Source organism: Heterocephalus glaber, unplaced genomic scaffold, assembly GCF_053883595.1.
Source record: "Heterocephalus glaber isolate CG9 unplaced genomic scaffold, H.glaber_assembly_v1.0 deba00001689, whole genome shotgun sequence".
NCBI classification, from domain to species: domain Eukaryota; kingdom Metazoa; phylum Chordata; class Mammalia; order Rodentia; family Bathyergidae; genus Heterocephalus; species Heterocephalus glaber.
In genome coordinates this window covers 8998236-9024063 of record NW_028258414.1, presented here as the reverse complement: position 1 = coordinate 9024063, position 25828 = coordinate 8998236, and the positions used below count along the sequence as shown (strand labels likewise).

The window sequence follows — 25828 nt, the reverse complement described above, 5'->3', positions numbered from 1 at the left end:
CCCCAAAGCTCAGGGCATATAAAGCAACAACCAAACCGTAGGACCAACTGGAGGACAGCAACTCAGCCAGACTCCGGAACCCGGAAGCGGTGGGACGCGCTCACCCCGGGGGGCGGGACCAGGCGGGGTGGGGCCTGGAGGTCCCACCCCGGCAGTGCGCAGATTTGGCGCCAAAGCCAGGTCTCCTCTCGAGGCGGGAGTTCAGAGGCTCGCGAGATCCACTCCGGTTGTCGATGTGTAGCCATCGCGGTCCGTGCTAGGTGAGAGTGGGAGAGGCTGCCGGCGTCCATTGCGGCGACGGGAAGTCGGGACTCCTCAGACGGGGAAGGGGGCTGCAGGGCGAGACCTCGGTGGCCAGACGGAGCGCGAATATCCGTGAGGGGGCCAGGATGGGCGGCCGCGTCCAACCCGTCAGGTTCCCGCCCTTGTGCGCGAGGGCGGCCCTTCTGTGGGAGTGGAAGGACGGGGATGCAGAGGACGAAGGGAAGGGTGAGGTTTTAGTGTTGGACTTCCAGTCAGCTTGGTAGGGGTTCCCCTGCCACGAGAGATTTTTTTTTTCTTCTGAATGGTCCTGGGGATCGGACCCAGGGCCTTTGCACGAGGTTACAACTCCAGCCTTTTTTCATTTTCTTTTTTAGACTTTGGGACGTCTGGCCAAATCGCTAAATTGCCTAGCCTGTATTCTAACTTGCTCTTCTGCCATGGCCTCCCAGAATGGGAGGGAATTACACGCTTGCGCCAGCGTGCCCAACGAAGGATTATTTTTATTTTTAAAATTTATTTAATTATTTAATTTTTGCGGTACCAGGGATCGAACTGAGGATGTTGCGCTTGCAAGGCAGGCGCGGCGCCACTAAGCTAAATCCCCGGCCCTATTTTTATTTTTATTTTTGTTTGTTTTTTGGTACCGGGGATCGAACTCTGGACCTTGTGCTTGCGAGGCAGGCGCGCCGAAACCACTGAGCTAAATCCCCAGCATCTATTTTTATTTTTTTTAAGAGTAGGAAGAATTTATTGAGAGAAAGATAGCTTCCAAGGGAGAAAGGAGGTCCGGAAAGTAGGTTGCCCCAGGGGATTCTGGTTGTTTTGGGGGTTTTTTGAGACAGGGTTTCCCTGTGTAGTCCCAACTGGCCTTGAACATACTGTGTAGCCCAGGCTGGCCTTGAACTCGGGGCTATCCTCCTGCCTCAGCCTCCAGAGGGCTGGCATTACAGGTGTGCTGCACCATGCTCAGCGGGGCTTCTCTTTTGACAGGTAGGAAAAAGTCGGACACTTGAAACAAGGATTTAGGAACGAATTGTGGTTTGGAAATTAAATTTGTTGCCTTCAGTCTAATGGGAATGAGGACCAGAGGAGGAAGTTAAGATGTCTTCATCAATGTCTCAAAAAGAGACAGTTACTGAGGCCTTTGTGAAGGAGTGAAAGAAGTGTAAACATTGTATTTCCCACAAATACTAAGGAAAATCAGGTCCCTCACAAGCCCCACCCTATGTTTAACAGTTCCTTGCTACACTTAAATGTAAACATAGTTTTGTATCCTATCAAACTCAGGGCTCCCAGTCAACCTCAAAGTTCAGTACTTCACTAATACACAGATTTTAATAAAAGTGGGGTTAGATATACTTAGGTTTTTGCTTTTTTTTATGTGTGGCAGTGATGGGGATTGATCACAGGGTCTGGAATGAGCTGGGCAAGGGTTTGACCACTGAGCTACATCCCCTGCCCTAAATATGCTGCTTGTAGTTTTGAAGCTACTTTAGATTATGTGACCTTTAGCAGGCTTTCTAATTTTGAAAATCTATGATTCTTGTAGCTTACTTGAATATACAGTGTAGGTTGTCATCAGGAGTACTCATAGTCATAGAAATTTAGAATTGGAGCTGGGGTGGTGGCACATGGCTGTAATCCCAGCACTCAGGAGGCTGAGGCAGGAGAATCAAGTTCAAAGTTAGCCTGAACTATATCTTGAGACTCTGTCTCAAAAAAGAAAAAGGGCCGGGGATTTAGCTCAGTGGCAGTGTGCCTGCCTTGAAAACGCAAGGTCCTGAGTTCGATCCCCAGTACCAAAAAAAAAAAAAGAAAAAAGAAATTTAGAATTGGAGAAATTTTTGTGATTATGCAATTGTTTCAGTCAACCTTGGAATTTTGGAGAAGCTTTTAAATTTTTTGGCAAGAGGTTACTGGGGGAACCCAGGACCTCACACATGCTAGGCCAGAGCTCTACCACTGAGCTACATTTCTCAGCCTTTTTTATTTTTTATTTTGAGATGGAGAAAAACCAGGTGCCTACTGAGTTATGGGAAACATTTTTTCCAGAAAAAGGGACTGACCAAAAGTGTCCATGTAGCTGAGAGGTCAAGTAAGACAGTATTGAAGGGTAATCATTTGAGTAATGAGCATGAGGATAATTTCCCATTCCTCAAAGGAGACTTTGCCAAAAAGGATACATAAACAGATTTTTTTCTTTCAAAAGGTGCTTTTGGGCTGTGGATGTAGCTTTCTGATAAAGAACTTGTCCAGAATGCTCAAGGCCTGGGTTCCCTCCTCAGCACTGAATAAAACTGCTCTGTTTGAAGTAGGAGTGAAATTCCACCTATTTCACATCCTTTTGGGTCACAGTTTAAAGTCTTCTAAAAAGTCAAGTTAGTCTTCTTATGGTAGGGTAAACTCAACAGTTAGGGTAAAATGCTTTGTTCAAAATCATGTTCAGGTTATGACTTAGTTCTGATTTCTAGCCTAATCCCTTTCCTCCATAATTTTCCCCAAAAATCTTTTTTTTTTTTTTGAGACAGGATCTCAAACTCCTGGATTTAAGTGATATTCCTTCTTTAGCCTCAGGAGTGCTGGGATTATAGGGATGTGCTACATTTCCCAGAAAATTATCTTGTCTATTTATTTATTTATTTATTTATTTGTACTGGGATGAACTGTGGTCCTTGCGCTTGCTCAGCAGGTAACGAAACCACTGAGCAAAATCCCCGGCCCATCTTCTCTATTTATTGATTGATTGATTGTGGTACTGAGTTGAATATAGGACCTTGGTACTAAACTATATCCACAGCTGCCTTATTTTATTTTATTTTATTTTTTTGCTTTTGGTACTTGGGGTCAAACTCTGGTCCTTGTGCTTGCTCAGCAGATGGCGAAGCCACTGAGCTAAATCTCTGGCCCTTACAGCCTTATTTTTGAGACAGAGTCTCGCCAAGTGTGCAAGTGGTCCAAGCCCCAGGTTGTCATCTTCCTGCCTCAGCCTCCTGGAGTGCTGGGATTACAGGTGTGTGCTACCACACCCAGCACCATTTTTTTTTTAATTGGTACATTTTAGATACACATAATGATAACATTTATCATAGGGAATTTGTACCTGTATAAGATACATCTTGCTTTTTTTCCCTTTCCCCTTCCCTGCCTTCAACCCCTTCCCCTCCTTTTTTTTGGGGGGGTACTGGGGATCAAACTCGAGACCTTGGGCTGTCGAGGAAGGTGTGGTGCCACTGAGCTAAATCCCCGGCTCTCACCTTGTTTACAAAAACTTCGTTTCCATTTTTTTCCTTGTCCCTTCCCCGCCACCTTGTTCCCCTTCTCATTTGAACATTTTCCCATTTCCCATTATCTTTTATACATTTTTGGTTTCTCGCAGCAGAGAAACAATGAAGTATTTAAGTGTGTGTGTCCGATTTATTCACTTAAGAGAATGTCTCAGGGTGCATCCATTTAGCTAGAAATGTCTCAGGCTCATCTTTATGGCAGAGTAATACTCCATTGTATACAAAAAGTATACCTTTATCCATTCATCAGTTGATGGGTATTTCGGCTGTTTCCAAGATTAGCTATTAATAAACAGTCCGGCAGTATTTCTTTTTATGATGTATGACTTTGAAATGTAGTTTAACTGAAACTCAAGAATTATGTTGCAGATGAAACTCGACTGTGTAATAAGACTGTTTTAAGAAATAAAAATATACTGTTTTCCCCCAGAGAAGAAGATGCTAGAACCACAAGTGGATGGCTTGATTGACCTACCAGATTATGAACATATAGAAGATGAAACCTTCCCTCCGTTTCCACCTCCAGTCTCTCTGCAGAGAGATGGTGAAGGAGCTGAACCAGATGAAGGTCTGCATTGATTTTTTTTAGACAGGATCTCCATAGTTCAGGCTGGCCTTCAACTCTTGGCTATCCTCCTGCCTCAGCCTCCCGAATGCTGGGATTACAGGAGTGCACCACCATGCCAGTCTGAAGGTCTGCATTGAGAATTTCACAAAAATGTCCCTTGTTCAGCTAGCCATCTATCAACTTAGAAGTGATACGTTTTATGAGTAAGGCTCAAGCAATACTAAATCTTGGTATGTTTCACTAGAGTCAGGGAGCAGAGAACCTGTTCCTGTCCCTCCAAAGAGAACAGTTAAAAGGAACATCCCCAGGCTGGACGCTCAGAGGTACTTGGACCATTTCCTTACATGTCTATGCTTTTTATTTATAGCCATTACTTTTTTTGTAATGTTAAAAGCTTTTTTGGTTGAGATGATTTGGAGATCAGACATTTCGGTAAACATTCTTTTTCAGTTGAAGTATTTTTTCTTCTGCTCTTGGTTTGGACATAACTCTTTTTGAAATTCAAAATAAATTTCCATTCACAGATTAATTTCAGAGAGGGGCCTTCCAGCTTTAAGGCATGTGTTTGACAAGATAAAATTCAAAGGTAAAGGTCATGAGGTAAGAAATGGCTCATTTTTTGGTTTTATTTTGTTTTTGTTTAAAAAAATTTTTTTTTGCAATATCAGGGATTGAACTCAGGACCTTGTGTTTTTGAGGTAGGCGTGGTGCCATTGAGCTAAATCCCTGGCCCTAAATTTTTTTTTTTTTTTAAATACTGCCAACGGGGCCGGGGATTTAGCTCAGTGGTTTCGCCGCCTGCTGCGCAAGCTCAAGGACCCAAGTTCGATCCCCAGTACCAAAAAAAAAAATACTACCAATGAAGCTGTGGCCTTGTTAGGATGTTCTTGGGAATCTCAGAATGTTTCATAGATACTATTGTTAGTCCACAAATCTCTTGAGACAAAGCTGTGATGTGCTAGAAAAGGTGCTATGAAGAATTAGTAAAGAATCGGTAGAAAAGGTAGTATTTGAAGAATTAGAAAATATTGTTTCTTTGCCACTGTAGGTTCTATGGCTTTAGGAAAATTATACCTGACTTTGTATTTTATAAACCTGAGTTTGTACTTAATAATTAGAGGAATAAAGTTTATGTATCCCACACTGGTCTTAAATTCCCAGTGATCCTCCTGCCTCAGACTTCCAACTATTGGGATTACAGGCATGCACCACCACATTTGTCAAAATTTACTTTATAAGCTTGAGTTTAGAGGAATAAAACTTTGTCTCAGGCCGGGGATTTAGCTCAGTGGTTTTGCTGCCTGCTATGCAAGCGCAAAGACCCAAGTTCGATTCTCTGTACCAAAAAAAAAACTTTGTCTCTCTCAAAAAGGGATTTTTTTTTTTTCTTTTTTTTTTTTTAAAAACGGATTTTAAGTTTCATAGGAGCAAAGACTTCCTGTATTGGTCACTTATGTGCCCCCAAGGTATGGCGCAGTGCCTGGCTTGTAGATTTCAGTGAAGTTTTATTTCAAGAAGAAGAATTTAGGGGCTGGGGATTTAACTCAGTGGTTCTGGCGCCTGCCTTGCAAGCACAGGGTCCTGAGTTCGATCCCTAGTACCAAAAAAAAAAAAAAGAGAAGACATTTAATAACTGACAACTGCCATCCACATAGTACAGCTCAAAAATGTTCTCACCTTTGGATTATATAGGAGTGTAGGTAGAGTTTTTCACAGATGATAATACAGTTTGTTTGGGTTTTTTGGGGGGTACTGGGGATTGAACTCAGGACCTTGTGCTTTCGAGGCAGGCAGTGGCAGCACTGAGCTAAATCACCGGCCCGGTAATAACAGTTTTATAGAGCTCTGCAGTTTAAAGTATTTCCCAAATATTCTTTAATTTTCAGGCTGTGGAGTTGATGTCGGTTTTATTATCTTCTTAAGGTAATTTTAGAGTTTTAAGTGACTGTAGTTGCTAAAGCTGAGTCTAGACTTTGGCTGTTCCAGCCCTGCTAGAATAGTGCTAGAACTATGACTGTAGGTGTGGTGTGCAGGAGAATGTGGAAGGAGAAGAGACTTCGGCTAGGCTAGAGATCGTTCCAGTGGGGTGGGCGATACTAGGCAGGGCAGGGTAGGAGTAAGAGATGAGTAATGTGTTAATGTGTGAGATTTGAGGTGATTGAGGTACAGGAATGTGAAAAAAGTCAAAATAATCTCAAGATTTCAACCCTAGGAGGCAGAAAAATTGTATATTTGCTCAACTTTAATAGACATGAGAGAATATAAGCCTGTATTGTTTTGCCACAAGCTAAATATAAGTGAGGATATTTTTAAAACTAAACCCAGCTCACTTTATTCTTTGCCCTTTTAACTTTTCGGGTACTAGTGGTGAATTGATGCTTTGAATTTATGAAGTCCTGGTTGTATTCATAACAAGCCTTACTGGGCTGAGGATTAGCTTGTGGCACTGCACCTGCCTAGCAAGCACAAGGTCCTGAGTTCAATTCCCAGTACCAGGAAAAAACAAAAACATAGTAAGTCTTATTAATATAAGTAAACTTAGCCAGGCATGTTTGTATCTGCCTGTTATTCCTGCACACAGGAGGCTGAGGCCCTGAGTTCAAGGCCAGGCTGGGCTACATAGTGAGACTCTTGTCTCAAAAAAAACCCCAAATAAGTAAAATAAATAAACTTGCATAAAGGATACACATTTTTTGTTTCTTTCATGGATCAGTGTGCTCTGAGTTTTTTCTTCTTACTTTACCCTTGAAAAAAGTCTTATTTTCTCATCACTGAATCTTCTCCATGTGTTATTTGTAGCCTACTCTATTTAGATTTTTTTCTTTTGTGCAGTGCAGTGCTGGGGCCTGTGCTCAGGGCCTTGTAAGTGCTAGCAAAGTGTTCTACCACCGAGCTACACTCCGAGCTCATACTTCTCTTGTGTCACTTGGGTCTAATACAACTTTTTGAGATGCTTGGAAGAAGAAAAAGCACGAGGAAAGAGGAAAGAGGCTCCCAGAAAGTGGAAAATGATCTTAGGTGTTTGAGTTTTGAAATTGTTTGTGCCTTGGGCTGGGGGTGATGCCGGACGGCAGTAACTGCAGCAACAGGAGTCTGAGGCAGGAGTGTCACAAGTTAGAGGCCTGCCTGGACTACATAGCAAGACCTGGTCTCAGAAAACCAAAATGCAAAAAAGAGAAAAAATTAAAACTTGTATTTTATTATCAGAAGGGGAGAATGAGAAGAGGTGTTCTTGTTGTGTTCTGTTGTTTAGTCATTGTAGAGTTGGTGGTTTGTTTTTTTTTTGGTACCGGGGATCGAATTCTGGACCTTGTACTTGCAAGGCAGGTGGCAGAACCACTGAGCTAAATCCCCAGCCCTAGAGTTGGTGGTTTTCACCACTGGCTCCAGGCAGGTCAGGGAGTCATATTGGCTAACCCTACAGTGTTTATCATGTGTCAGGCACTTGTGTGGTCTTTGTGGTGACCCTATGAGGTCTGTGTGTTATACTCATTCTCTACTTGAAGAAAGACACAGAGCTGAATGGTTTGGAAGTGGTGGAGTTGAGATTTGAATCTGCATTCTGATCCGGAAGCTGTGCTCTTCGAACTGTTCATTCTCATATTTTAAAATGCTGTATGCAAAGAATGTTATATTTGGTAGTAAAAGCAAGAATTTCTAACTTCATTTATTAGTTGTTTATTAAAGTCTGTTTTTCATTTTTATTTAAAAAATATCTTAATTGGAATTTAAAATACAGTGAGTTTTTATGGCTTGAGAATGTTTAAATTGCTCTCGAAAGTCTCTGCCCTTGGGGTTTCTGAATATACTCTTATAATTTTAAATTTTCAATGCTTTTTTCTGTGTATATAATTTATGGACTTGTCATAGTGTTTAGTTATTCCTGAAAGATGTGTTAACATTTTATTAAAGCTTATTTGGGGGTTTTACTTAACAACTCTAAGACACAAGTGTGATTATTATTAAGATGTTTTAAGTGTGATTAAGGTTTGTTTTTTTTTTGTTACTGGGGATGGCACTTGGTACTTTGCACTTGCGAGGCAGGCGGCGGAACCACTAAACTAAATACCAGGCCCAACGTTTTTAAATTTTAAGACAGAATTTTGCTAAGTTGTCAAGTTTTGGCCTCCAACTTGGAATCCTTCTGCCTCAGCCAGAATTACAGGCATGTGTCACCATGCCTGGCAACTTTAAGGTTTTATACTGATACTTTCCCCCATTAAAAACAAAATCTATATCCAATGCTCTTTTAGACTGCAATCCTCTAAACCTTTAGTAAATTTATGTATTTTTAATTTCCTTCTAGAAGTTTCTCAGCCTTACAAACATGATACCAGTGACTTTGGCTTTGCTTTTCAGTTCTAAAATGTGCTGACAGGGTTAGCTGTGAGATGAGTCTCCCTTTCAGTGTTTTTATTTTTATTGCCAGGCAGAGGACTTGAAGACGCTCATCAGACACATGGAGCACTGGGCACATAGACTATTCCCCAAACTGCAATTTGAGGATTTTATTGACAGAGTTGAGTACTTGGGAAATAAAAAGGAAGTTCAGGTAAGGGTTGCAGTTATCATGAATATCATTGACAGTGCTAAAGAGTAAATGGATAGATTTAGTTGAGGTTAAATTGCAACTTTGGGTCATTATTTTTAAATCTGTTTTGGCAGAGAGGGAAAATTAATAATGTTTTTCAAGAACTCTTTAGAAAGTAAGAATCGAATAAAATGGTCATTCACTTTCTTTTTTTTTTTTTGGTACCGGGGATCGAATTTGGGACCTTTCACTTGCAAGGCAGGTGGCAGAACCACTAAGCTAAATGCCCGGCCCAACATTCACTTTCTTAACATTGATGAAAATGTAAAAATTTGTTTTCATTTTCAGACTTGTTTAAAACGAATTCGACTTGATCTCCCTATTTTACATGAAGATTTTGTTAGCAATAGTGGTAAGTATTTAGGTTTATTTACTGTTTAACAATTCTGCTTTTAGAATGAGATCTGTTTGGGATAGGCATTATGATAGGACTGGATTGTATTGTGTATATAATTACAAGTACAATTGATAGGAATGATTAAAATGTTTAAATCTAGAATGTTACATATGAAATTTGTTTCTTAAAGATATGGTTGCAGTGCCATTAGACATGTAAAAGTATATTTAGCCACAGAATCTGAACTTCTGGCAGTTCTGCTGACACATTAAACCTTTGTACTGCTTGTTAATGAAAATGCCTATCAAAGGGCTGAGGATTTAGCTCGGTGGTTCCACCACCTGCCTCACAAGTATAAGGTCTCAAGTTCGATCCCTGGTACCAAAGAAAGAATGCCTATCAAGATACATTGTTTGCGTACACATAATACTATTAAAAAACCTGGCTTGGGGAAATCAAGCTGAATGATTGTTGATGAATGTTTGCATTTTGCTCAAAGTGCAGATCCTGGGTATGGGACTCCATTAAAATCTGTGACTGTTCCTGGTAATGATTGCATTAGTCAGTTGTGCAGTGCAACCATAGACAGTCACGCACATCAAAACAGATGGTTCCTGCCGACAGAGTCTGTAGAGTTATCAGATTTTCTGTGCGATGGCTCCATACACCTTTTTAATTTAATTTAATTTTAATTAATTAATTTATTTTGCAGTACTGGGGATTGAACTCAGGACCTTGCTCTTTCGAGGCAGGCGCGGCAGCACTGAGCTAAATCCCTGGCCCTTTATTTTATTTTTTTAAGTTTTAATGGATTTGGTGGAAATAGAGGCTCCATATAGAATCTCCCAAAGTTATTTATAAGTACCTTATAAAAGTAAAGGTGATTTAAATAATCTGGGGTCTTAATTTTTTGCTAAGATGTTGTTTTAGTTACTTTTTTTGTTGCTGAGACAAACGTTTGAGCAGGTTTTTGTTCATAGTCAGCTGGCTCCAAGGCAGGGTGGCACAGCAGAGGGGGATCGCAGAGGAGAAATAGTCCACAGCAAGCAGGCAGGTGAGAGAACATTACTCCTTTTGCTGTCCTTTACATTTTATGTCCTTTAACACGCCCTAGGGCAAGTGTATCACTCAGACCCTTAATCCTAGCCAGAAGTATGCCAAACCAATCAGTGGACTGATTTAGTAATCACACAACTTTGATCCCAGCATCACACACTCTAGATCTAGCCACCTCTGAAAGGTCCCCCATGACCGCATGAGGCTTTGGGGGGACATCTAGGCCCAAGCCATTGCAGATACAGTGTATACTGATTACATATAACTTTGTATATATTGAAACATGAGTTACTACAGTATTAAATCCCACAGCCTATCCCACTAGTTTAGTTTACTTAGTAGCAGTTTTTGAGCTTCCCACTATGTGCTTACAAGTTTGGGATAAAAGATGAATAAGACTGATCCCCTTAGTTTTATAGACTAACCCACTAGAGAATGAGTTAAACAGCATTGCAGTAGTGACAGCTGTGATGAGTGGTCTGATTGGGGCATGGGGTGAGATGCAAAGGACACCATTTATGTTATGGGGGCTGTGTAGAGTAGGTGTTGCAAGTATGTTGAATGACAAGCAGTAGCAATCAGCCAGCAGTGATTGTCGCGAGTATGTTGAATGATAAGCGGTAGCGATCAGCCAGCAGTGATATTTTTGGTAGAGGGGTCCACTTGTGCAGAGGGATAAATGAATGTAGATGACTGAACGCCCTGGTAGTTGTGAGTGTGCTAAAGTAATACAGGGCAGGCACATGGAGATACTCACTTGATGCCAAATTTGTTTTCTTTGTAACTGAAGAGACCACAAAGTAAACATGTTATGTTTTTTGTTTTTTTGAGACAAGATCTTGTGTAGTTCACCCTGGCCTTGAATTCATAACATAGTGCAGGCTGGCCTTGAACTCATGGCAGTCCTCCTGCCTCGGCCTCTGGGTGTGTACCACGACGCACATTAAATAAGTTTTGAGCATTTACTGTTTAATTTATTAAATACATGTACTTATGTACTGATAGGATGTGCAGTATACATTTTTGTTCTTGCCAAAAATACATACTGTATAGTATTAAACCAAGAACAATGTGATTGAATAGTCTCTTGAATATTTAAAAAATTTTAGGGTAGTATTTATTTTAAGTAATTTTGTTGGCACATTTTGGATATACATAATGATCACATTCATCATTGTACCTGTACACGGTATATCCTTTTTTTGGGTACCAGAAATCAAACTCAGGACCTTGTACTTGCCAGGCAGGTGCAGCGCCTGAGCTACATTCCTGGCCCTGGTATATCTTAATATTTCTTTTTTCCCCAATCCTCTACCCTCCTTCATCTCCTCTTACCCTCCTTATTTACAAAAGCTTTGTTTCCATTTTTTCCTTCTGTTCTTTTTTTTTTCTTTGCCTTTCCTTCCCCTCTGGGCTAATACTTCCGGTTTTTTTTTTTTGTACTGGAGATGGAATAGGGACCTTTTGCTTGTGAGGCAGGTGCTGTAACCACTGAGCTAAATCCCCGGCCCTGGGCTAATACTTCTTGATACCATTTTCCCCGCTAAATCTTTGTTTTACTGCATGAAGATGCATATGCTGCACTTACTAAATCTTGGCATTCATTTTTCAATCCCATTCCCAAATGCAAGGAAATTGCCAAAGTTGTCTACCCTTTTTCAGTCGGTTTTCTTACAGATTGGTCAGATAATACATTTTTATATTTTTTGCAGTTCTGGGGCTTGAACCTAGCACTCTATGACCGAGCCATACCTCTGGCCCTTACATTTTTCTGTTTTTACCTGATACAGATTCAAGTCACTGTATTCATGACTTTGCATGGGCTCATTCATTCCAAGTAAAAGTTGGGATTCTTCATTGTCCTGCTTGCCCCCACAGTGTGTTCTTACATCCTCATCTCTTCCCTTGCCCATCTCACTGTCACTGTCACACACTGCTTCTGCCACTGGTGCCTTTTAGCTGTCCTTGAACATTCTGGGCACATTTCTGTCCTAAGGGTTTGTTATATGTTGGATTTTTTTTTTTTTTTTTTTTGTACTAGGGATTGTACTCTGGTCCTTGTGGTTTCACAGCAGGTGGTGAAACCACTGAGCTAAATACCCGGCCCTGTTGTTGTTTTGAGATAGAGTCTGGCTGTGTAGCTCAGGCTGGCTTTGAATTTGCAGTGATCCTCCTGTCTCAGTCTCCCAAGTGCTGGGATCACAGGTGTGCATCACCATGCCTAATTTGACCTAAGGCTTTTGCATCCTTGAACTGAGCCTGGAAACCTCTTCTTATTTCCCTCAAATTTACACAGCTGACTTTTTTAAAAAAAATTTTTTTTTTTTTTTTTTTTTGGTACCAGTGGTTGAGATCAGGTCCTTGCACTTGTGCAGCAGGCAGCAAAACCACTGAGCTAAATCCCTGGCTAAAAAATTTTTATTAGTACACATTGATTACATTCATTGTGGGGAATTGGTACATGTAAGTAGCACATCTCAATTTTTATTCCCCTTTCTCTCCACCTTAATTGTTTTTTTCATTTACGTGAACGCTTTATCTCTTCAGAACTGTGTTGACCACATTGTTGGAATTTCATCCCTTTTTCCTCCATTCCTGACTCACCTATGCTGTTTTCTTTTTGCTTCCTCTTCTTCCTCCTTTTCTTTTTCTTTTCCAGTACTGGGGATTAAACCCAGGGATGCCTTACTTTTTTTTTTTTTTTTTTTTTATACCGGGGATCAAACTCTGGTCCTTGTGCTTGCAAGGCAGGCGGTCGAACCACTGAGCTAAATCCCCAGCCCGAGGGATGCCTTACTGTTGAGGTATATTTCCCATGTTTTTTTTATTTTTTATTTTTTGGTATCGGGGATCAAGCTCAGTATCTTGCTCTTGCAAGGCAGGTGTCGGAAGCATTGAGCTAAATCCCCAGCCCCCATGTTTTTTTTTTATTATCTTGAGACACAGTCTTGTTCTGGGGTTGGCCTTGAACTTGGGATCCTCATGCCTCAGCCTCTCAAGCAATTGAGGTAGTAGACATGAGTCACTGTGCCCAGCCAGAATTTAGTTTTGTTTGTTTATTTGTTTTGGTATGGGGAATCAAACTCGGATCCTTGCACTTGTGAGGCAGGTGGCGGAACCACTGAGCTAGATCCCTGGCCCTGTTTTTGTTTTTTGCGGTAATTTTTTTTTTTTTTTTGGTACCGGGGATCAAACTCAGGACCTTACACTTGCGAGGCAGGCAGTGGAACCACTGAGCTAGATCCCCGGCCCTGCTTTTGTTTTTTGTGACAAGGGCCTCGAACTCACTATGTAGCCCAGGCTCACCTCGAACTCACGGTGATCCTACTGCCTCAGCCTCCTGAGTGCTGGACTTACAGGCGTGCACCACCACACCCTGCCAGAAATTGTTATCACTTATTTCCCACTAATCATTTTATAGTTGTCTTTCTGTCTGTGCCATAATGATGGCTTCCTTAATAGTACCTTGAGTACTCCTGATTTCAGCTTCTTTTCCTGAATTGCCTGTGGATGTTGCAGTGAATGAGTTTCATATATAATCCTAATTTTTTTTTTTCCTCTCAGTTTTTTTGAGACAGTCTCTCCACAAAGTTCAGCTGCCTTTGAACTCGCTATGTAGCCCAGGCTGGCCTCAACCTCACATGGAGATTCTCTGGGCTCAGCCTCCTGAGTGCTGGGATTGCAGGCTTGCACTACCATGCCTGGCTTTAAAATCCCATTTTTATTCTAAAGGAAAAAGTTGCTTTTGCTTCATCAATTACATTCACATTGTTTTCCACAAGGTACAGTTTTTATTAACCATGTAACAGTTTACCCCAGCATCACTTGGGCAGCAAGTTTGTTTATATACTGATTCTCCCAAAGCATCACTCAGGCTGGTGTCCTTTCAGCCGGTTGATTCTTGTATTGAATAAATTTGATAAAATTGTCATTTTGATATTTCCTGTTAATAGTATAAAAATTAATGGAAAAAATGCACAGTTTTTGATAATCCTCTATTTAACTAATTGCCCTGGTAGGTGGTTAAAGAGGTTATTTTCTCTTGAAGATACCTTTTCTTTCATGATTCAAAAGAGTAGTTCCTGGGCTGGGGATTTAGCTCAGTGGTTCTGGCGCCTGCCTCAAAAGCACGAGGTCCTGAGTTCGATCCCTGGTACCAAAAAAACCCAAAAGAGTAGTTCCTTAGGATACTGTTGCTGATTCAGAATCCCGTCAGCCCTGTAAGGGAAGCGTGTCAGGGACCCCAGGATTGTTGTACAAGGGTTTTTTTGTTTTTCTTTTCGGTACCAGGGGATTGAACTTGGAACCTTGCGCTTTCAAGTCAGGCAGCAGAACCACTGAGGTAAATTTCCAGGCCCCACGATTATTTCTTTATTTCTCCAGCAGTGTTTTCTACATGTCCTGTGTTGGCACATCCTGGCCCAAGTGGAGCATTTTAGTCTTAGAGCTTTTACCTTGTCAGGAAGGAGTGGTGTTTGGCTCTTTCACAGTTAAGGACGAATCCTCAAAAGGAGGTTTGATTGTTCAAAGAGCTAGATTAAATGTTACAGTTTTCAAATCTCAATAATTACAAAGGCTTATATTCATACTTTAAATGTTTTGCTCATCATAAGGGATTTTTACTGCATTTCATATCTCAAGGCATGAAGACAAGGATAGTATCTGTAAATTCTTAATTCAGTTGGTGACTGAAAGTTTTTTGTCTGGATTGTCAGATGGAATGAGGTTTCTGGGTTTTTTTGTTTGTTTATTTTAAATCCCACAACGTGAATGACACAGAAGGTGAGGTGTCAGCTGCTATTTTCTTATTTCTTTTGCTTCTCCACCTGCCGTCATTTTATTATTTTGCAGAATTTTTTGAAGCTACCACATGTGCATTTCATCAGGGCTGTTCTGTTAAGTGAGTTAAGATGCCGGTTTTCTTGATTGGGTAGTCAGAAACAGCTGTGTCACACCACACTGAAATTTAAAAATGGCTGGGCCTGGGGCTAGAGCTTGATGGTGGAGAGCGTTCCCTGGCAAGTGCAGGGTCCTGAGTTCAATTCCCAGCACCTCAGAAAAGTAAATAAATGATGTCCAACTCTCCTGTTCTGCTCATAGACCAGAAAGTAACTGTCAGAGAGACAAGCGGTAATCAGTACTACCAGCCCTTAAATGTTGGTAAAACTTGATGTTTTAAAATTCTGAGATATAAATGGAAGGCCTAATATTTACTTTCACACTACTGTGGCTCGTTTTGAAGGCATCTTTGGATAACTGAAGTAACAGGATTTTAAAAATTTGTCAACACTAATAATTCAGAGCCTTGAAACCTCCTTCCCTTCTAGGTCTCCCTGTGTTGCCTAGGTGGGCCTCAGTCAAGTCATCCTCCTGCCTTACCTCCTGAGTGCTGGACTATCAGCATGCATGCCATACCTGACTAGATAGTGCTGTTTTTATTTGTTTGGGGTTTTTTTTGGTACTGGGGATCGAACTCGGGTCTTTGCGCTTGCGAGGCAGGTGGCAGATCCCCAGCCTAGCACTCAGTTTTTATTTTTATTTTATTTATTTAAATTACTTTTATTGGTACATTTAAGGTATACAATATAATGACATTCATCACTGGAAATTTGCACCTTTACATAATCCGTCTTGGTTCTTATTTTTTCTCCATTCCCCTGCCCTCCCTTCAATCCCTCTACCCCTCCAAGATAACCATTTGAATGTCTTCTTTTGAAAAATGTCTATTAGAGTCCTTTGCCTATATTTAAATAGGTTTGTTTTTAATTTACATTCTTTTGATATTGAGCTATATGAATTCCTTACATATTTTGGCCTTTGACCCCTTAATGGATGTATAGTTTCTTTCTCCTGTTTCATGGGGTACTGATTACTCTCTTTGCTGAACAGAAGCTTTTTATTTTATTACAATCCCACTTGTTATTTTTGCTTTTGTTGCCTATGCTTTTGTTTGTCAAATCCAAAAAAGAGTATTGCTGAGACCAATGTTGTTAAGTTTTCCCTATCTTCTTTTATGAGTTTTGTGGTCTTAGTTGATTTTGAGTTTTGCTTTGTTTTGTTTTCTTTGAGACTTGGTCTCACTATGTTGTCCAGCCCAGCTTGAAATTCCTAGGCTCAAGCAATCCTCTTGCCTCAGTCTCTCATGTAGCTGGGAATGCAGACATGCCCAATTGACTTGATTTTTGTATGTAGTGTGAGACAAGAATCTAATTTCATTCTTCAGTACTTAGATATCCAGTTTCTCCACATCTTTTATTTATTTTTTGTTTTATTTTTTTGGTACTGGGGATTGAACTTGGGTCCTTGCGCTTGTGCAGCAGGTGACGAAACCACTGAGCTAAATCCCTGGCCCTCAGCATCTTTTAATAAAGAGCTTCCTACAGCAAAACATGACAAGAATGAGTCAATATCCATCAATTATAACTCTCAATGTTAATGGCCTCAATTCACCAATCAAAAGAAATACGCTGACAGAATGGATTAAGAAGCAAAATCCAGCAATATGCTATGTACAAGAAACATACCTAACTCAAAAAGACATTCATAGATTGAAAGTAAAAGGATGGAAAACAGTTCTCCACGTGACAGGAACCCAGAAAAAAGCAGGGGTAGCAATCTTATTTCAAACTGAAACTAATTAAGAGACAAAGATGGTCATTACATCCTTGTGAAGGGAACAATCCAAGAGGAAGAGATGATAATCCTCAATATATGTGCATCAAATACAAATGCCCCCAACTATACAAAGCAAATATTAATGGACATGAAAAATCAAATAAGCACTAATACAATTGTAGTGGGGCACTTCAATACCCCACTATTTATTACAAATAGATCATCTAGACAAAAATTAACTGAAATTTTAGAACTGAACCAAGCCATTGAACAAATGGACTTAATAGATCTTTACAGAGTGTTTCACCCCACAAAATCAGAATATACATTCTTTTCGGCTGCACACGAGTCATTCTCCAAAGTAGAGCACATGCTAGCTCCTAGGACATGTCTAAGTCAATGTAAAAGAATTGAAGTTACCCCCTGTATATTATCAGACCATAGTGCAATAAAATTGGAGATCAATAACATAAACCGCAAAACTTCCACAAACAAATGGGAATTGAATAACACCCTTCTGAACAACCAATGGGTCTCAGAGGAAATTAAAGAAGAAATTAGACAGTTTCTACAAGTAAATGATAATGCCAGTACAACATACAGGAATCTATGGGACACAATGAAAGGAGTTCTATGTGGGAAATTCATAGCAGTGAATGCCCATGTTAGGAAAACAACTCATAAATAACTTAATGCAGAACCTCAAGCTCCTAGAAAAAAAGAGCATAACAAACCCAAAGCTTGTACGAGAAAAAATTATAAAGATCAGAGCAGAAATCAATGCAATGGAGACAGAACGATACTAAAAATTATAGAGTTGGTTTTTTGAAAGAATAAATAAAATCAATAAACCTTTAGCCAACCTTATCAATAAAAGGAAAGAAAAGGTGTAAATCCATGCAATTAAGAATGAAAATGTTGAAGTCACAACAGACCCAGCAGAAATCAGAGGATCATCAATACCTACTTTGAGAACCTGTACTCTAATAAAATTGAAAACAGAAGAAATGGTCAGACTCCTAGATACATATGAACTGCCAAAGTTAAATGAAGAACACAGACATTCTAAACACCCGAATTACAATGAGTGAAATTGAAAATGGAATAAAAACTTTACCAACAAAGAAAAGTCCAGGTCCTGATACCTTCACGGCTGAATTCTACAAGACATTTAAAGAAGAACTATCGCTATTACTCTTTAAACTCATCAAGGAAATTGAAAGGGAAGCAAGACTTCCAAATTAATTCCTGGAAGCAAGTGTTCCTTTGATTCCAAAACCAGGGAAAGACCCAACCCAAAAAGAGAACTACAGACCAGTCTCCCTAATGAACATAGATGCAAAAATCCTCAACAAGATACTGGCAAACAGAATACAGAGGGTCATCAAGAAGATCATACACCCTGACCAAGTCGGATTTATCCCAGGGATGCAAGGATGGTTTAACATTCATAAATCAGTAAATGTCATACACTATTAACAGAGTCAAGGACAAAAACCATATGATCATCTCAATAGATGTAGAAAGGGCATTTGACAAAATCTTACACCCATTCAGGAAAAAACCCTACACAGAATTGGGATAGAAGGTCTTTATCTCAACCTGATTAAGGCTATCTATGAAAAACCAACAGCCAACATCATACTAAATGGTCAAAAACTGAAAACTTTCACACAAATCAGGAACAAGACAAGGATGCCCACTATCACCACTGCTGTTCAGTATAGTTCTGGAAACAGCCACAGCAATTAGAAAAGAGAAAGAAATAAAAGGAATAAAGATAGGAAAGGAAGAAGTTAAACTGTCATTATTTGCTGCTGATATGATACTTTACATAGAAGACCCAAAATACTCTGCCAAAAGACTTCTAGACCTAATTGACATTCAGTAGAGTAACTGTATATAAGGTTAACACTCAAAAAACAGTAGCCTTCTTATACACAAATAGACTCACTGAGAGAAATTTGAGAAACAATTCCTTTTACAATTGCATCCAAAAAAATGAAATATCTAGGAATCAATCTAACAAAGGAAGCAAAAGACCTCTACACTGAAAAGTACAGCACTCTGAAAAAGGAGATTGAGGAAGATACAAGAAAATGGAAAGACATCCCTTGTTCCTGGGTAGGAAGAACCAATATAGTGAAAATAGGCATACTTCCAAAACTACTATATAGATTTAATCCAGTACCAATCGAAATTCTAGCAATATACTTCACAGAACTAGAGAAAACAATCCAAAAATTCATTTGGAGCCAGAAGAGACCTAGAATAGCAAAAGCAATTCTAGGCAACAGAGACATGGCTTGGGGGTATCACAATCCCCACCTTGAAACTATACTACAAAGCTACTGTGATAAAAACAGCATGGTACTGGCAAAGGAACAGACCCAAGGATCACTAGAATAGATTAGAAGATGCAGAAACAAATACAGACATACTCAGCCATCTCATCTTTCACGAAGGAGCCAACCACCCTCATTGGAGGAAAGATAGCCTATTTAAATAAATGGTGCTGGAAAAACTGGATTTCAACCTGCCAAAGATTAAAACTAGACCCGTAACTATCACCAAGCACTAAACTAAGATCAAAGTGGATTAAAGATCTAAATATTCAGACAGAAACACTAAACTTGCTGGACGATAAGTTAGGTAGAACTCTTGAGGACATTGGCAGAGAAAAAAGACTATGAACAAAATGTCAGTAGCACAGGAACTCGCACAAAGAGTCAACAACTGGGATCTCATCTAATTAAAAAGCTTCTGCACTGCAAGAGAAGCCACCAACAGAGCTAACAACCTACAATGTGGGAAAAAAATTTTAGCAGCTGTACCTCAGACAAAGGACTACTATCTAGAACATATAAAGAACTGAAAAAATATCAGGCCCCCCAAATTCAAAGACCCAATTCAAAAATGGGCATCTGAAATGAACAGGCATTTCTCAGACAAAGAAGTAAAAGCAGCAAATATATGAAAAAATGTTCAACATCACTGGTCATTCGAGAAATGCAGATGAAAACAACACTGAGTTTCCACCTCACCCCAGAAAGAACGAACCAGTCAACCATAACAAATGCTGGCGGCGGTGTGGGGAGAAAGGAACCCTCCATTGTTGGTGGGAGTGCAGACTGGTGCAACCACTGTGGAAATCGGTATGGAGATACCTCAAAGAACTAGGGCTAAAGGTCTCATTTGACCCAGCTATTCCCCTGCTGGTTATCTTCCCAAAAGAATTAAAAGAATCGTACAACAGCGATATATGTGCACCCATGTTTATAGAGGCACAGTTTGTAATAGTTAAAGCTTGGAAACAGCCCAAGTGCCCATCAACTGGAAACTGGATAAAGATGTGTTTTTTAAATAAAATGGAGCATTACTCAGCCATAAAGAACAAGAAACTGAGGACCGGGGATTTAGCTCAGTGGTTCTCTCACCTGCCTCGCAAGCGCAAGGACCAGAGTTCAATCCCCGGTACCCCCCCCAAAACTGGAAATTTATAGCTAAATGGATGCATATTGAGGCCCTCCTCTTAAGTGAAATAAATAGAACACACGTGTAAATACTGAATATTTTCTCTAGTGTGGGAAACTGAAAGTGTAAATAAGGATTAAAGTGATTAAAACAAATGATGAGCCAGGGATTTGGCTCTGGTTCCAGTGCCTGCCTTGAAAGTGCAAGGTCCTGAGTTCAATCCCCAGTACCAAAAAAAAAAAAGACAAATAATTGATAATTTGAAATATCAAAAGGTTCAAAGGTGCAGGGATGGTGGGAGGGGGAGGGGAAAGGGAAAGGAAAAATTATGAGAAAAGAAAAACAATGGAAACGAAATCTATGTAAATAGGGAAGGGTGGAGGGAATGAAAGGTGTACAGGTACACCCAGTGGTAAATATAAACATTGTATACCTAAAATGTACCAATAAAAGAATAAAAAACAAGCATATAGTATGATGGAACTGGAAATAATAAAATTTTACTTACATTAAAAAAATAAATAAAAAAGAGCTTCCTTTCTCTGGGGTATGTTCATGCTGCCTTTGTCAAAAATCAGATGGCCACAAATACATGGCTGTATTTGTGTTCCATTGGTTTCCATGCTGGTAGCATAGTGCTTTGATTACTGTAGCTTTGTAATACGTTTTGAAAGAAGAGTGTGGTGCCTCCTTTCTGTTCTTGATCAGTTCTGTTGTGGTTTTTCAGGGTCTTTTGTGATTGTACATGAATCTTAGGATTGTTTTTTCTATTTCTGAAAATGCCCTTGTAAGTTTCATAGGGGCAAGTTGAATATACAGATTGAATAGGCTGAATCTGTAGATTACTTTGTATGTGATTAGCATTTTAATAATTCTCATTCCTCCATAACCTAACCAAGGAAGTGAAAGACCTTCGTTATGTTGGTTGCGGGAAGCAAGAGTTAGCACTCAGTAGAAAATTAACTTGGAAATATGTTCACAGATCTGAACATTCTTTTCTTCTCTTTTCCCCTGTAAAAGATAATGGCCTGTATAAAATTATTACTGTGTACCACATAAACACTATGTCAGGCTATTAAAATGTGTTGGTTTAATGTAGGGTAAGATTATGGTTTGGGTTTTTTCGTATTTTCCTGGTACTGGGGATTGCACTCGGTACATGCTATAGATGCTGGGCAAACTCTCTAGCACCAAGCTACATGTCCAGCTCTAGTGTGTTTTTCAATTAAATGCTCTCAGTAATCTAACACTACTGATGTACTCATTTTTTTTCTACAACAGATGATGTAGGGGAAAATAATGGCCTTGAGGTAACAGCTACTGAATTTGACCCCTTCCTGACAAACTTAGCGGAGGGTGAGAAACTTGATCCTGAGCCAAGGAGCACCCTCACAGAGGAGCAGCAGCAGAGAATTGAGAGGAACAAACATCTGGCCCTGGGAAGAAGGCAGGCAAAGCTGCTGAGCAGCAGTCAGGCCCCGGAAAACGGTAAAGTGGATGTTAGGTCTTGCACATTACCCTTAATATCAAGACCATGTGAGAAACATTAGCTTCTCTGCTATCCCCCAAACTCAAATACCACTAGGAATAGATCAGTGTGTGTCAGGTTTATGTGTATACTTGAGAGTGTATGTGATCTGTTTGGAGTTCAAAGAATATAGGAGTCTGAGATTGTTTTCTGAATAGCTGAGAACCTCTTAGGAAGATTCTAAGTCCTTCAAAACTATATTCTTTCCTGGCTCCTTAGAGCATGTCCCACATAGTTTTGAGGATCATAATACTTTATTATTATACTACTTTGATAATTTTTTGTTTTTGGTATTGGGGATCAAACTTTGAACCTTGTGCTTGCAAGGCAGGTGGCAGCACCACTGAGCTAAATCCTCGGGCCCGACTACTTTGATAATAAAGATCTGTATCCTTGATTTTAGAGCTATCCACTGTAATTTTTTTTTTTTTTCTTTTTTCTTTTTTTGGTATCGGGGATCGAACTCGGGTCCTTGCGCTTGCGCAGCAGGCGACGAAACCACTGAGCTAAATCCCTGGCCCCATCCACTGTAATTTAAATGCTTTTTATTGTGCTGTGTCACTTTCTGTAAGCTACACTCTTGGTGTCTGTTGCTTTGCTTATCTGTACTGTCCCCTTCCAACTTTTAGGACTATCTTAAAATTTGCTGGTTTTATTTATTTATTTTTTTTTGGTGCTGGGTATTGAACCCAGGGCTTTGTGTCTGCTAATACATATGGTTGTACCAGTGAGCTTTACCTCCCATCCAAAATTTGCTGTTTTTAAAACACTGAAGATTTAGAAACCAGATAGTTTGTTAAAACAGTATTTAAAAAGAATTGCAAGCTTTGAGTGAAGTAGGCAGGATTATAGTCTCAATTTCCAATCATTTTTCCTTTTGAAATTGGAAAGTAGCTGGGTGTGGTGGTGCACACCTGGGATCCCAGCACTCAGGGGGCCGAGGCAGAAAGAAGGATCTGTGTGAGTTTGAGGCCAGCTCAGGTGCCTAGTGAGTTCAAGGCCAGCCTGAGATATATAGGGAGAGCCTATCTCACAAAAACAAAAGAAAGAAAAAGAGGAAAAGAGTAAAGTAGTAGAAAAGAGTAGGTAAAAACTATGTTGTAAAATGATTCATCCACAAGCACAGAATTCTCAGATGAATATTGTGACTCTGTTGTATTTTTTCAGTTAACATGAATTTAATTTTTATCTTTATGAATGGATATTTTATTAGTATCACGAGAAAAATTACATGGAGAGATATATTTTGTTTGGTTTTTTTTTTTTTTTGGTACTGGGGATCGAACTCAGGTCCTTGCCTCTTGCTCAGCAGGAGGCGAAACCACTGAGCTAAATCCCCGGCCCTAAAGATACATTTTGACAGCAGGGGCTTGTCATCAATCTCAAAGAACACCTGGCAAGAGGTATTTAAAGCTCACCTTTCATTTTTCTGTACAACTTAAAATTTACACAAATATCTGGTTTGGTTTGGTACTGGGAATTTAGCACAGAGTCTTTGAAGGGAGCTGTATGCAGCCCTTTGTTGTTTTTTGGGAGGTTTTTTTTGGTCCTGGGGATAGAACTCAGGACCTCATGCTTGCCAGGCAGGCACTGTGCCGCTGAGCTACATCTCCGGCCCTGTTTTTGGTTTTTTGAGACAAGGTGTCTCTATGTTGTTCCGGCTGGCTTTGTAGCCCAGCCTGGCCTCGAACTCCTGGTAATCCTCCTGCTTTAGCCTCCCAGAGTGCTGGGATTACAGGCATGTGCCACCATGCCTGGCTCTTTTTTGTGCCGGAGATCAAACTCAGAGCCTTTCGCTTTCAAGGCAGGTGGCAGAACCATTGAGCTAAATCCCAGGCCCAAGGCTCCCCCCCGCTTTTTTTTTTTGGTACCAGGAATTGAACTCGGGTCCTTGCATTTGCGTAGCACGTGTTGAAACCACTGAGCTAAATCCCCAGCCCTTAAGCCCCCTTTTTGAAACAGGGTCTCACTTAATTGCCAGGCTGGCCTTGAATTTTCGGTCCTTTTGCCTCAAGTAGCGGGGACTACAGGTGTGTATGCCTGGGGACCCTTTGTATCTTGACTGGACTTTGTTCAGGGATATACAAAACTGGGTTTATTTAGAATTGAGACATCATGATTAACATTAACTTTTTTGTTTGGTAGGGGAGATCGAACTCAGGACCTTGTGCTTGTAAGGCAGGTGGCAGCACCACTGATCTAAATCCCCACCCTGATTAACATTAACTGAATGATCAGGGATTTCATTTCTGCTAAGCTAAGCTTTTAAAAAAATTTTTTTTCATAAGCTATGCTTTTGAAGGGATTTGTACTTGTGAGCTGAGAGTGCATCACTTGCTTGCACTGAGTAACACAAGCTTTTCTCTTGCAGACATGTCCGTGGACACACATGGCGCACAGGCAGTTGAAGAGGTTCATTCTGGAGAGGAGCAGGAGGAAGTGAACAGAGACATTGTCCACACCCCATGCGGTGATGCTCCTGCCAGTGCTCTAAGTGGAGAGGAAGTGATATCAGAGCAAACACAACTGGACCAGTCTTTTTAAAATGTACAACCCCAAGCTGGGCGTGGTGGTGTACATCTGCAACCCCAGCACTTGAGAGACTGAGGCAGGAGGATTGGTGCAAGTTTGAGGCCAGCCTGAACTCCACGGCGAAACCCTGTCTCAGAACACCAAAAAGAAACAGTAAAATGTACAACTCCATGCTGCACAGTTACTGAGGTTAGCAAGGCCTCCACCAAGAAAATGTCAGATTAATTCAACATCCTGCACATTTGCCATTTGTATTTTATGTGAAAATTCTTAGGTAGTAAATATATGCAAAATCCTGCTAAAAATCTGATATTTATTTGTTTGTCCTTTATTAACTTAGTTCAGCCTATTATCTTGAATACTATTTTTATATAGCTGTGACCTCATAAATGATTAATAGTTAATAAGTAGCTGCTGCTGCTGTTGTGCACTGAATGGCAGTGCTGACTCAATGGGGTCATATTGAAGATATAAATATGTTTCAACCATTAATGTCTTTTTAAAAAGAAGTAAAAATGATGATTTTTAAAACTGGAGGAGCTTTATGAAAGTCTTTCTTCACTTTCTGTAAGTTACACTTTTGTTAAAGCATTTGACTTTGTGTATGTTTCAAGCAGTCACTGTAATCCACAAGGGGTTGAGCGGTGCCCTGGCCATTGCCCTGGGACCCCACTGACCAGCTGGGAGAATCAGCAGTGTCCCAAGAGACACAGGAGTCACAGGAAGAGTCTTCATTTTGGGGAGGAGATGCCAGGTCTTCGGATGAGCGGGCACAGTGATGGACATGAGTAAGGATTTAGGTAACAGCTCTGGAGTGGTGACTGTGAGGCTGCAGGGGTCAGGCCAGATGCTGAGGGGCCTGGGTGCAGTTCCCCCTGCCCCTGCGTCAGCAGGTGGAGGGTGTTGACAGGAAGTTGGTAGAGACTTGTTCTTGTCCCATGGTGAGGCGGGGAAAGCCTGAGCTGGGTTACTGTGGAAGGGACTGGGAAGGTCGCCTTTTGAGAGAGACTGGGGGTTAGAAAGCAAAGCCCTCGTGTCTCCCTTAGGAGAGCGGGTGGAGAATAGCACGACAGTGAGTGGCTTCTGTCCAGAGCTGGGATGGCAGCCATTGTGTGCCCTTCTAGCTAGCTGACTTGGGGCAGGGACAGAATGACAGATAGCTTGGTTGAAAAGCCAGAAAGTGGAGCACAAGGAGAACATGCGGGCTCACAGGGAGCTGCACCAGTGATGGGCCAGGAGGCGCGTGTGTGCATCCAAAACATTGGGGCTTATTGTTGCCATGGAGGAAGCAGCTAGAAGACAACCTGGTCTCGGGGTGCCACCAGGCAGGGGTGTGGGGGCGCATACCTGTGATCCCATCACTCGGGAGGCTGAGGCAGGAGGGTAGGGCTGCAAATATCTCGGGGTTCTGTTCAGGCCTCTGTCCACAATCAGGGCCTGGGAGATTTCTTTTTCTGGTGCTTGGTTTGCTTGTAGAGTGACAAGCTACCAGGAGGGGGAGGCCAGTCACCTCATCTGAGGGGCACTCAACAGTGGGAGGGGGCGAGGGAGTTGCAGACAAGACTTCCCGTGCATCCCA

General features: G+C 40.8%; 1 protein-coding gene and 1 non-coding gene across 5 annotated transcripts; both read left to right on the top strand.

Annotated features, from left to right (window-relative positions):
* Window positions 1-103: 103 nt before the first annotated feature.
* On the top strand, window positions 104-24783 carry Tipin (TIMELESS interacting protein). Of its 4 annotated transcripts, none has more exons than XM_004855605.4 (8): window positions 104-260; window positions 3979-4116; window positions 4361-4439; window positions 4641-4716; window positions 8546-8668; window positions 8996-9059; window positions 21471-21677; window positions 24089-24783. In XM_004855605.4, the coding sequence occupies exons 2-8, from the start codon at window positions 3987-3989 to the stop codon at window positions 24259-24261; spliced, it is 852 nt and encodes a 283-aa protein (XP_004855662.1). In that variant the 5' UTR covers window positions 104-260; window positions 3979-3986; the 3' UTR covers window positions 24262-24783. The 4 variants fall into 4 exon arrangements, with proteins under 4 accessions (XP_004855662.1, XP_021092701.1, XP_021092697.1 ...); XM_021237042.2 differs by having other exon boundaries at window positions 247-489; XM_021237038.2 differs by having other exon boundaries at window positions 259-1254.
* On the top strand, window positions 9578-9713 carry LOC147821848 (small Cajal body-specific RNA 14). Its single transcript, XR_015446536.1, has one exon.
* Window positions 24784-25828: the final 1045 nt, after the last annotated feature.

Coding starts and splice junctions, on each gene's coding strand:
- Tipin (XM_021237042.2), top strand. CDS start 390: ATGGGCGGCCGCGTCCAACCCGTCAGGTTCCCGCCCTTGTGCGCGAGG. Junction 490..3,978: donor TGCAGAGGACGAAGGGAAGG/GTGAGGTTTTAG, acceptor GTTTTCCCCCAG/AGAAGAAGATGCTAGAACCA. Junction 21,678..24,088: donor CAGTCAGGCCCCGGAAAACG/GTAAAGTGGATG, acceptor TTTCTCTTGCAG/ACATGTCCGTGGACACACAT.